Source organism: Anguilla anguilla, chromosome 4 (assembly GCF_013347855.1).
Source record: "Anguilla anguilla isolate fAngAng1 chromosome 4, fAngAng1.pri, whole genome shotgun sequence".
NCBI classification, from domain to species: domain Eukaryota; kingdom Metazoa; phylum Chordata; class Actinopteri; order Anguilliformes; family Anguillidae; genus Anguilla; species Anguilla anguilla.
In genome coordinates this window covers 7,320,678-7,333,177 of record NC_049204.1, presented here as the reverse complement: position 1 = coordinate 7,333,177, position 12,500 = coordinate 7,320,678, and the positions used below count along the sequence as shown (strand labels likewise).

General features: G+C 45.9%; 1 protein-coding gene and 1 pseudogene across 1 annotated transcript in view; one reads left to right on the top strand and one right to left on the bottom strand.

Annotated features, from left to right (window-relative positions):
* The window catches only part of LOC118225668, a 58,878-nt pseudogene extending 57,011 nt beyond the window's left edge, over positions 1 to 1,867 (top strand).
* A 5,453-nt stretch (positions 1,868 to 7,320) lies between these two features.
* Positions 7,321 to 12,500, bottom strand: part of LOC118226597 (transducin-like enhancer protein 1) — a 14,829-nt gene continuing 9,649 nt past the window's right edge. The window contains exons 10-13 of the mRNA XM_035416361.1: positions 11,006 to 11,153; positions 10,256 to 10,406; positions 9,727 to 9,803; positions 7,321 to 8,906 (exon numbers count right to left, since the gene is read on the bottom strand). Of these exons, the coding sequence (XP_035272252.1) occupies positions 8,799 to 8,906; positions 9,727 to 9,803; positions 10,256 to 10,406; positions 11,006 to 11,153 (484 nt within the window). The 3' untranslated portion in view covers positions 7,321 to 8,798. The remainder of the gene's footprint in view (positions 8,907 to 9,726; positions 9,804 to 10,255; positions 10,407 to 11,005; positions 11,154 to 12,500) is intronic.

Here is a 12,500-nt window from a genome sequence, read left to right as displayed (position 1 = left end):
TCAGTCAGGGCCCTTGGTCATGTCCTGATGTCCGTCCCGTGCGGTGCCCACCGCTGGTCACGAGCCTCCAGTGGAGGCAGAACCGCTCGTCTGTAGCGGTGCTGCTTTTGCGCACCGGGGCTGGTGCCGTATTGAATAAATCCGGGCCCGAACGCACCCCGCAGATCGAGAACGACCAAGCGTGTGCACCCCCCCCCCACCCCCTGCTTCCGATTGGATGAATTTGAGGAGAGGGGGCGGGGTTTTATGGGAAGAGCGGCGGGTTTCCTAGCGCTAGCCGCTGAGGCTCAGGGCCTGTCTGCTTCGCTGTCCGGAATCCCAGCTGCCTCGCGACCTTCCCGTCTGGCCTCACACTCCCACTTCCTCACCCCCCCACCCCCCCTTCACTCTGATCTCTGATCCAGCCCCTCTACCCCACACCCCCTTGTGACCTTCCAGTAACCCCCCCCATTACTCTGACCCACCCCCCTCCACCCCACACCCCTGTGAGCTTTCACTCATCCCCCACTCCCCACTGTCACTCTTACCCACCCCCCCCCCCCGCACCCCCCCTTGTCTTTTCTTCTTTAGCATGTCTATTAATACTGTCTTTTGTGGTCTGCCCAGCGACCCACGGACCCTGTGTGTCCAGGGCAGTAGTTACACAGAATGGGGGCGGGGGTAGGGGCGTGGTTTGGGGGGGGGGGGGTTGCAGGGGTAGAGGGGTGGTTGGGGGTTGGGAGGGGTATGGGGGCAGGGGTATGTTGCAGGTGACACAGGAATGGTCTGCTTGTTTTTCAGGCTTGGGTCACATTTGAAGGTAATTTTTCCTCAAGTAAACTGTTATTAAAAATGCAACGCTTGGTATCGCATGGGTTAACCAAAGTGCAACTATGAACTGAAGAAAATATGTTTTCACACCATTTAGAGACGCATAAATTAAGAAATCTAGTAGAAAGTTTCTTTTTTTAAAAAGGAAAATCAGCACTTTTAGTTTTGGTTGAACTGTACTGCAGATTTCACAGAAGAAGAGGGGGGCGATTAGATTTGGGTAATCGTCACAACCGATTTATTAGTGTGTTCAGCTCAGTCTGGACAGTTTCTACAGCTGAATGCTTTCAAAGCTGGGACCAATAGCTGGTGGGTCAGAATAATGTTCACTGTGTGAACTGGACTGTTCTCGGCTACGAATAACTGTACAAAATGAGCATTGCACCTTATCAGACCTGTGTTTTGTAGTTGTTCCAATGACCTTGATATGCACTTCTGTACGTCACTTCTGGATAAAAGCGTCTGCTAAATAAATGTATCGTAATGTGGGTGAGTGAAGATCCGCTGAAGGACGGAGTTTCCGTGGCGTAAGCGGTGTTAAACGCTCTGTCTCTCTGTGGCCAGTGGTGTCTGCCCCCCCCCATGGGTCTGTAAGGACGGGTGAAGATGTGGGGTGGTTTTTTTTTTTCCTCCCCAAAGTAAACACTTCTTCCCCACCTCTCTCTCTCTCTCTCCCTCCTCCCCATACTCTTACTCCCTTTTCTGTCTCTCACTCACTCTGTCTCTCTGTCTCTCTCTCACTCACTCTGTCTCTCTCTCTCTCTCTCTCTCTCTCACTCACTCTGCCTGTGTGTGTCTCTCTCTCACTCTCTCTGTCTCTTTCTCACTCACTCTGCCTCTGTCTGTGTCTCTCTCTCTCTCTCTCTCTCTCTCCCTCTCTCCCTCCTCCAGTCCAAGGAGTCCTCGTCAGTCCTGAGCTGTGACGTGTCTCCGGACGACAAGTACATCGTCACGGGCTCTGGGGACAAGAAGGCCACTGTGTACGAAGTGGTTTACTGAGGCCTGGACGTGGGGGGGGTGGGGGCGCCTCTTTGGTCCTGTTGCGGGGAGGGGGGGGGGGGGGTAACCATGACTCTTGTTCCTACAGTGTGTCATCCCCAGATCCCACTCCTGCCCCCCCCTCCCCTTTTTTCCCCGCAGATGGGTAGCCCGCCCCCCCCACCCCTGAGGTTAAAGCAAGAGAGGGATGGCAGGCCTGGGGTTGGGGGGGGGGGGATGGATAATGAGCGCAGTTTTTCCGATTAAAGCACTCTGTGGCTGGGAAGCCCCAGTGGAGTGGGGGGGGGGGGGCAGTGCCTGGGGGAGCAGTGCTTGGGGGGGGGGGGGGGGGGGTCCCCCAGCCAAGGGAACACCAATACCAGACAATCGATTCATTAGTCAGTCAGTCAAACATTAATGAGGCCAACGCAGACCCCGTTCCCCAGCGAGAGGTACCGGTGAGAGTGGAACAGTGAAGCCTGGGCTAGCCCGTGTACAAACAGCATAGCCCATACCAGAGACCCACCAGTGCACACGCAGGCCCAAATACCTCCTTCATCCAATTAAAATTTAACACAGCCAGCTCCCACACTAATTCCCTGATATATATATATATATATATATATATATATTTATATATATGGATATATTTATATATAATTTCTGTCAGCGGGAGCTTGTCTTTAATGAAACGCAGAGTCGGTTGGAATCCCAGCTGTTTTTTTTTTTCTCGTGTGGCGAAACGCTGAACGAGAACAGGAACGTTTTCGTTTAATTCGAATGCTTGCGTACCGCCGTCATTTCCCAGCCCTCTGATTGGACGCCGAGGCGCTTTACTGGCGTTCCTTCGAGCTTCTGCGCGCCTGAAAGAATGTCAGCAATGCGCCGGCATGTTCTCTCCATGAAAAAATAAACACGTATTCTATTTTATTTTATTTTTTTCATTTTCTTACCTGCGCTACATGAATTACTGTTATCATACTCTTGGTGTTTTTGGTCAGTGGTTTTAACGGCTGGTAATTGGTTGAAAGCGCATGTGGCGCACAGCTGTTTAAAATGATCTGGTTAAGTTTCAATCAGCGTGAATTTATACGGCCGCAGAATGCCCGTTTGTGATTTCGACAAAACATACGGCCGGCTTGTCTACAGGAAGCAGGCCTTGTGCGCATAAACATTAAGTCAAATTTGCACAGTCCACAGCCGTGGAAAAAATGTGAAGTGACTGGTCGAAATGTAATAATAATGGAAACAGTTGGATTCGTACAGAACTCACCCCTGCACATTGGCTGCCTTAAAAAATGGCTTGCATGAAGATTTGGGCCTCGCTCAAGTTTACTATTCCTGTTTTCGCAGACGAAGCGATGTGGAAACACCTGCTTCGGTGGGTGTATTGTGTGCAGCTATGAGCTGTTGTTTTTATAGTCCCCCCCCCACACCTCCCCCCCCTCCCCAAAGTCTGTTTTCTTCATCATAGCACGTTGAATTGTTTATTGATTTTCTGTTGACACAAAACTATTTGAGCTGCGTCACTTGTTGTGTTTAGCGTTCAGGTGAACGTTAAGGCCCCCTCTGTGATTAAACAGTCTACACTTTCTGTGCTGTAGTCAGCCCCCAAACCCAGTCGGCGTTGTTGAGAAAAGTGCCAAACTGAAAAATGGACAGGATAAAAAGGAAGAGTCCACACACTGTATGTTCACAAGCAACTTGTGAATTTATCACCAAAAAGTAACATTTCAAGCCTAATGATTCGTCATCAAGAAGAACCGTTAGGCTCAAAATGTTTTTTCTGGCGTTAACAAATTCACATTCTTCAGGAGCATACAGTGTGTGGACTCTCTCTTTTCATTAAGCCGCTTAGCTTCATTTTCTTAATTAGGCTACTTCCAGCTCTGAAACTCACTCTGCAGTGGTTGCTCCTCAAACTCCCAAGCACTGTAACCTCTCTGGGCGTAGTAAAACAGCCAAGGGGTTTCCTGGTTCCCTGTTCCATAGATCGCCACTACGGGGGGTTAAGAACGGAAAATACTTTAACTCGCCGGACGCTGTTATTATTTGAATACACTTTTGCTTGTCCCTCTGAGTTTTCACCAAAATGTTATTAACCAAAACATACAATCAAATAAAAGCTATGGACTCTGTGTGGAATATCTGTGGAAATTATATTAGCTTGTTTTCAAAATCGTCTATTATAATGCAGGGATTTTACTGGTTTTTAAAAGGCTGAAGTATTGCAGATAAAAGTACCTGACCCAGGTCTGTTCCACTGACTGTGTGGGCAGTCGCCACAGCAGGAACCTTGTTTCCTGCTCCTTTGTGGCCCAGGAGAGGGCGGGGAAGGCATTCACTGCAACACTAGTGGGACACCACGGGAGTTTGCTGACTGGGAAATGGATGTCCTGTCTTGAGGCTTTTGGTGGATGTATCCTCTCCCCTCTGGAGGCCACAGGCATAGCAGCCCCCCCCCCCCCTCCCCCCCAAAATAGATTTGTGGGAGTGAAGCAGAGGGCAGGAAGGGAGGGGGGGGGGGGGTAATTCTGATAATTAATTTTGGTTCCCCCTCCCTTTATTGTTTTTTAAACCAGAACTGATGACTGTACTTTGGCATTTGGACAAATGTTTTTTTATATAAGAAATGATTAGGATGTAGCGCAGCTTTGGTGTTTTAGTTGTATTTCGCCATTATTGAGCCAGTCCTGTATGTTTTAGTAGTTTAAGGACAGGGTATAATTGTATTTTTTTTTTGCTTTAAGACTATAGGACTTGTGATAAATGCCTGGCACCTCCACTGCCTGTTATCAATAAACTGTGTCTGTCCTGTCTGTCTGACTGGACTTCCATTTTCCTTGCCTGTCTACACGGTAAAAAAAAAGAAAAAAAAAGAAAATGTATAGTTCTTATTTACGACTCTTTCAAAAAGCCAAGGAACTTATTATAAAAAATAATAATAATAACAAAGCACTGTTCTTCCTGTTGCATTTTCCATGTGTTGTACAAGAAATACAAAAAGTGAAAATTAAAATTGGATGTTGATCTTTTGAAATCCTTTGACTTAAATCTTTTGTTTTTCGAGAACATACGTGTCCTAGAACTGTGGAGCCAAGGTAGAATTTTCACACTGGACTATGACCAGGAGCCTCATTTATGAAAACTTGGATTTATTACTTGAACTTAAATCTTAAGGTAATTTTCCAAGTTGTGCTTACTCTTGATTTATTATATTTATATATTACAATAACTGAGATGGAATGACGTTGCTGCATCGGTCTAAAGTGATGTGTCTGCATTTTAAATTAACTTCAGTTAATCCCACATGAATGTGCTTTTACCATTGTACTGTCTTGTGAATGAGGCCAATTGCAGCCAATTTCCTCAAAATAAGGTTGCAACATTTCAACATTTCGATCGTTGCTTGGACTATTAATTAAGTGTCACTCTCAAAGCAAAGGATTTGCATGCAGCCCCTCATGCATGCAGTTCAACTAGCAGGTAAGTATCTAAAGTTTCTAATGGAAACTTCACAAAGACACATACAATCATATCCACCTCAAAGCTGGATTATACAAATAACCACTTAGTCATAGTTTTCTGCGTATGCCACTAGTTAAGAAGCCATTTTTGATCATAAAACAATTTTATAAATGAAGCCCAGGGTGCTGAGTTTGGTTGAGTTTAAAAAATAATAATTTTATGAATGCACAGTACATAGTGCATTAACTTTCAATGGGGCTATTTAATTTATGACAATGAATGAGGATAATTCAGATATTTTTCTCGATCTACATATTATCGTAGCCATATTAATACAAGACTTACGACCAAAATTTGAAACTGGATTTAATTGTGATGTTTCAATGAACATGGGTGAGGAAATATTTGGAAATGTGGTTGAAGTCATTTATTATTAAAAAAAATTATTTGACTGAAAAAATATTAATACATATGGCTATATATACTCTTTAAAAATCCAAAATCAGTCTACCCCTGCCCTAACCCTAAAATGGTGAATTAATTTAATAGAAATATGTTTGAAGAAATTTAAGACGATAAATGTGTTTCAGCAAAATACATAAAATCATAGTCTTATGTCCAAAAAAATAAATAAATAAAATAATTTTAAATTTCATTTTTTGGACAGGAAACATGTTAATTTAACAACCTCTGTGAAGTAAATTAATATAAATATGTTTGAACAAATTTATGATAAAAATGTTTCAGTGGAAAAAAGCTAAATACAAAAGCCTTGTATTCACAAACTGAAAAAATGCATACATTTTAAGTGTCATTGTTGATCAAGATGCATATGAAATTAATTTAACAAACACATCTTACCTTAGCCCAAAAAGTTATTCCTAACCCTAACCATAATTCTGACCCTTAAACCTATGTTGAACTCAAGGAGTAATCTTCAATATCATTTTTATGTGTATATTGATTTAAAAAAAACATTTGAAATACTCTCAATTCAATTAAATAAATACTAGGAAATACGAATTTATATACGAATTTATAATACAAATTATTTTTCATTTTAAAAATATTAAAATACATAAGGCTATAGTTCTAAAAGAACAGAAATTTGGGAAATCCAAAACCAAAAGTCTACCGCCTGCCGAACCCAATCTTTAATCAGCCCTGATACTTATAATAGTAATTAATGGAATCATCTTACTAACCGTAATCCCAGCCACACTTTTAAGGACAAAAATCAAACACTTCAGGTTATCCAAAACAAGTAAAAATTCTTTACCCAAATTAAACACGTGTACAGAACCAGGAAGCTTTGTGGATGTGATAATGGCTGATAACCCCCCCCACCCCCACCAGACACACACACACACAAATAACACACACACACACAACGAGAAGTCTCAGGAATTTCAACTGAAATTTACCACTGAGTTTACGCTTCAGTAGAAATTCCCGTTATAGATGTGAATACCTACCTCACTGGAACCATTCTCTCTGCGTGAGCTGGGTGTATACCTGCATATTTTTATACAGGGAACGGAAGATTCCGCCTCTTAGATTCAACTGAGAAGCAGGCTTGTCCATGTATCAACAATCGGTACTGGTTACACGAATTCAGATTTCACGATGGCACGCGAACCACATTCTGCAAAAAAGCACTTACTCTCCTACGATGTGTGACATCAGCACAACAAGAATGAAACAGACTCCAAGGTCAGAGGTCACTTTCACACCACACCAGAAAACCATATAAAATAGTTTATTGGTCTCATCACATCCCCTACAACTATTCTTGCCCACCCCCACCACACCCTTTTTCAGTACCTCCCTCCCTCTCTTCCACCCAAAAAAACAAAAAAAACGAGTACAATCACGACCCCCCCGTTTGTCCGGGACCCCAGGACTCCAGAGGCCATTTAGGGGACGCCTGTTGTCAGGACAACCGAAAGAGATGAACGAGGCAATACGAATACTGTCCTGCTCCTTGAGTCTTTGAACAGGGAAAACGACAGGGTTCCAGAGGGTTCAGGGTTCCAGGTTCCAGAGATCACAGTAGCTTAGAACTTTCTTTTTTTTTTAAATATAGGACTTTTTTTTCCCCCCATTTTCTTTCTTTCTTTTTTTCTTTTTTAAACAAGGAGGAAAACACTGCCCGGCCATCTGTAGAAAACATAACAAGGGGTGCCAACGTGAGCATCTTGATAAACCTGTGGGGCCCTGGTGATCCGCACGCACTGAAATGCTGGGCCGTCATCTCTGCAGGAGGTCATGAAAAGTCTGTTAGCGGGAACGTCTGAACTGAAGCCTGAGGAGGTTTTTCTTCTTCTTCTTCTTATTCTACTTCTTCTTTTCACTCTGAACTGCGCAACACGTCGCAGCGACAAAGCCGACAAAAACGACAAGAGCGTTTTTATCCCCCGAGGCCAGCCCCTCCCGTCTCCCGGGAGACGAACGCTTCCTGCTCAGAGCTCCAAAAAACAACATCTCCAGGGGCGCTTCAGAAAAACACCCGAGGCGTTCATCTCCATAACGGGGATTTACTACGCAGCAGGAAGTGATGTCAGCACAGCGGCCTGTCTGTCGAGCGAACAGGAAGTGAGAGAGATTATCCTGAATGTACAGGAGGGGCCTGGTGAAAGAGATGGCGTCGGGAAAGAAGGAAGAAATGATCTGACTACAGGGCTACTGACACGAAGGTAGCGGAGGAGGTATGCGCTCACAGTCCGACTGTAGGTGGGCCTGAATTCCAGGCAGCATTTGGTTTTTGAAAGAACCCGGGTCAGTCCGTATACTCTTTAAAAAAAAAAAGAAGTACAACAATGATTTGAATAGGTGGCTTCATTGGAACTGCAGGCTGTTCACTGGTCTTTGAATTGTTTCGCGCTGACTGTGTTCAGTCATTAATCCGGGGAGTCACATTAACACACTGGAGCTGAACCGCGTCCGTGAAAAGCCTCCTGAATATCGCTCGCCGACCGGCGTGTAACCTTACTGTACAGACGGGGTTCGTGCAGAAAGAGAACCCATCCTGAACCGGGACACCATCTCATTCCCTTCCACCCCCAAGCCGTGTCCCCCCTCCTCCGCCCCCCCAAAATCACCTGACACAGGGACCAGTCTCTTTTCCTGTGAAGAAACCAAAAGCTGAAAAATAAGCTTCCTCCTGTTCTTCCTTTGCTAACTTTTAACTACGGGGGGTTTTCTTAAAATTTCCTTCTTTCATTTTTACAGTTTTTTTTATTTTTTATTGTTTTTTTTATTTATTTATTTTTTTTTAAGTTGATGTCTTTGGAGGAATCCCAATTGTCTTTAGTCAGACTGCCTGCATTCTCTGAGCAGTAATGAGGTCAAAACTCCACGAATCCAGTCTGGCCATCGCATCCACCCTGCACTAGAGTAACGAAAAACAAAAAACAAAAAAAAAAAAACAAAAACCCTGGTGTCACATTCTCCGCCCCCTCCGCCGTCCCACCGAACTCCAGTCACTGGCACACGGCAGGGGGCGTGGCCCCAAGGCCCGGCGTCGTCCAATCGGTGCGTCCTCAGTAGATGACCTCGTACACGGTGGCCTTCTTGTCTCCCGAGCCCGTGACGATGAACTGGTCGTCGGGGGAGATGTCGCAGCTGAGCACCGAGGACGACTCCTTCGACTGGGGACAGAGCGGAGAGACAAACCCGATTAGATGCCGCCAAATTCGCCACCATATGTGGAAACAGGTCCCCCAACAGGGCGTCCCCAACGAGGCATCCCCAATGGGGCGTCCCCAACGAGGCGTCTCCCAAAGGGGCATCCTCAACACGGTGTCCCCAACAGGGCATCCCCAAAGGGGCGTCCCCAACAGGGCATCCCCAAAGGGGCATCCCCAGCGAGGCACCCCCAACGAGGCGTCTCCCAAAGGGGCATCCTCAACACGGTGTCCCCAACGTGGGGTACCCAATGAGGCGTCCCCCAAAGGGGCGTCCCCAACAAGGTGTCCCCAACAGGGCGTCCCCAACGAAGTGTCCCCAACAGGGCATCCCCCAAGCTCCTACACACAATTAGAAGGCTTCTCCACCTCTCATCTATTCCGGTCACATAAACATTTCCACATAATAATAATAATAATAATACAATAATAATAACTCAGTGACATCCTCGCACATTTCTACAGTTTTCCTCGTTTACGGACGCGACCGTCGCTCAACAGACCTGCGGCTCCTGTCGCCCGATTCTAATCAGACTTCAGTACGACTTCCGTCGCCCTTCGCTTGAACCTCGCAATCATTCATCATTAATCAAGCCTCTGCACAAGACCGACGCCTCAGTACGAGGCAGTGACTCCATACACTCACCCTGAGACACGATTCAGACCCCACTCTAAAGGGTTTGAGTTAAGATACTCCCAAGACGCAAAATATATTTTTAAATTTAAAAAAAGAGAAGAGCCTGCGGCAGTCGTGATGCTAGCTGGCGGGGGGGGGAAGGCTTACCTGGAATATGCTGGACCCGTACGGCGTCCGCCAGGCGTTCAGAAGGTTGTCCTTCCCTGTGCTCACAAACCATTTACCTGCAGAGAGAGCGGAGGGAGGGAGAGAGAGGGAGAGAGAGGGAGAGAGAGAGAGAGAGAGCGGGAGGGAGGGAGAGAGAGAGAGAGAGACTCAAAGGAAAGAAGATGCGGCGTGGTTTGGTTTGGGGGACGAGCAGGAACTTGCACATGTGCGTGCTGTGTGTTTATTTGCATGCGCATGCGCGCGCGCGCATGTGTGTGTGTGTGTGTGCATGGAGTGTGCTGTGTGTGCGCGTGTGGGGGAGACTGCTCTAAGTTGAGTGAGATCCAATAAAGTCTCTGGGGACCATCAAAAGCACACAAACACTCACACACTCACACACGCATGCAGGCATTCTGAACAGACAGACAGAATCACAGGAAGCGTTTTCCGTTCGCGGAGCTTAAAGCAGACGCGCAGGCGCATCAGCGGAGGGAGGGAGAGACTGCGTGAGAGAACAGCGAGGGCTCACCGCAGTAGGCGAACTTGAGCGAGAGCACGCAGCTCTCGTGGAGGTGCAGCTGGTACTTGTCGGGTTTGGAGACGTGCAGCACCTCCACGTTGCTGCTCTCCATCCCCACGGCCAGCCACTCCCCTGTGGGACAGTACCCCAGAGAGAAGATCTGCGGAGAGAGGGAGAGAGGGAGAGAGAGAGAGAGAGAGAGAGAGAGAGAGAGAGAGAGAGAGCAAAAGAGAGAAAGAGAGAGAGTGCATTACATGTTAGACAGGATCATTAAAAGTGTACAGCAATGACAGAAACTGTAACACCATGAAAACCTGGTGGAGCTTTAATGAATGAAGGTTGTACCTCACACATAACAACAGGTGTAAAGGCAGGCACAGAAACACCAATGCTCTGTGCTCTCACCAGCTCTCGCTAATATACCTGATTGCACCCTCAAATTATTTTCATTCTCATTTTAATTAATCACAATCAATTCTAACTACCATCATCTGGCTCTCTGTGGTGTCCCACTGTGCCCCTGTATACACACTCTTTATGAACGCTCTGTCGTGTATAAATATTCTATGGTGTTTGAATATTTATAAATATTCTAATGTCTGAAAATTGGTGTCCCTATATGAAGACTCTTTGGTGTCTGTACAATGACTCCATCATATGAGCATAATTCTGTGGTGCCTAGAGTATAAACACTCAATGATGTCACTGTATGAACACTCTGTGGTATCTAGCGTATAAAATCTCTGTGGTGTCCTGTACCTGGGAGGTGAAGTCGTGCTGCTGCAGCTGCCGCCCCTCTCTCAGGTCCCAGCAGCGCACCGTGTTGTCCAGCCCCCCCGTCCACAGCTTGGTCCCGTCGTTGGAGATGTCGATGCAGCTGGCCCCGTCCGTGTGGCCCTGGAACTGCCTGTGGGAGCCAGGGGCCACAACAACTCTGCTCTGAGTAACACCCTAAAACACACTGTCTACACACAGACCAACTGTGCACATACACACTGTAGAGCACGGATACTCAAATCAGTCCCTCGTATCCAAATCCGGCCCAGGTTTTCTTTTCTCCCAGGTAATTGACTGGACTGAACTAGCGCTGCTGATTGGCCAGACGGTCTTCACACCTGACTCCCAGGTAAAGGGAGGGAGGAAAACCAGCAGTTCTCAGGCCTAGAGGGACTGTGATTTGAGTAACAGGGATGTAGAGCTGTAGAACACATAAGATTCCACATGAATCATGAGAACCCTTCAGAGGGATGAAACTCAATTTTAGTTTTTGTGGGAGAGTTGGTATGCACCACCAAGACTGGGGACTTTCTGATTAATGGAACATAGTCAGTGAAAGTTCTAAGTAGAACACCCAGTATACATTTTCACTACAGCAGAATGTGCTGAAGAAATACCTCATCGTCTGTTTAAAGAGAACAATGCGCAGGTAATATACTACTGTGTAGAGAAAAAACTAGAAAACTGTGACCAAAAATATTATCATGAGCCTTGGTGACCTTGAGCTTGACCTTGGTCTTATTAACAGGAAATGTTTCTCCGTTTTTATCAAAAATGTGCACAACAGGTCACAGAACATACAGGAAACAGCTTGTATGATAGAACGATAGAAGGATGGGGAGAAAGAAGAACAGAAAAATGCAGGACTGGGAAAAGAAAAAAAAAAGCAAGGATGAGGTCCTTTTAATGCGCACCTGATGTTACAAATGAAGTGAAAGTGTCGTTCTCAAAAAGTAGCCAAACCACAGTCATGTGACCTTTTACTTATTCAGGCTCTGGGTATTGTTTGCAGGCTCAGTAGCCCTCTAGACTCTAGACTCAAGCTCTCTGCTTAATGAAGTAAGCACGTTGGATTATTTTGCTATACTAATAAAACTTGTTCCACTTTTCCACCGTATGTCAACATTTGTTCTCATCTACATCTTCCGTAAACGTGGAAACCTGGATGCACTTTGGCTTTGTGTTATTTATCTGGCAATATTAGCCAATGCTAATATAATTCCCACTTTTACATTGTATCAGCTATCGCTATTGGCCCCAGAATGTCCACAGTGTGCATCCCTCCATAAAAGGAGTGAACATTTACAGCGTAAATTTACAGAACATTTACAGAGGATGAGTTCTTCAACTCATCCTCCTTTCCTCTCCTCTCCTCTCCTCTCCTCTTCCCCTTTTCTCCTTCTCTCTCCTCTCCTCTTACAGACCTCCTCTCCTCCTCTCCCCTCCCCTCCCCACCCCTCTCCCTCCCTCCCTCCCT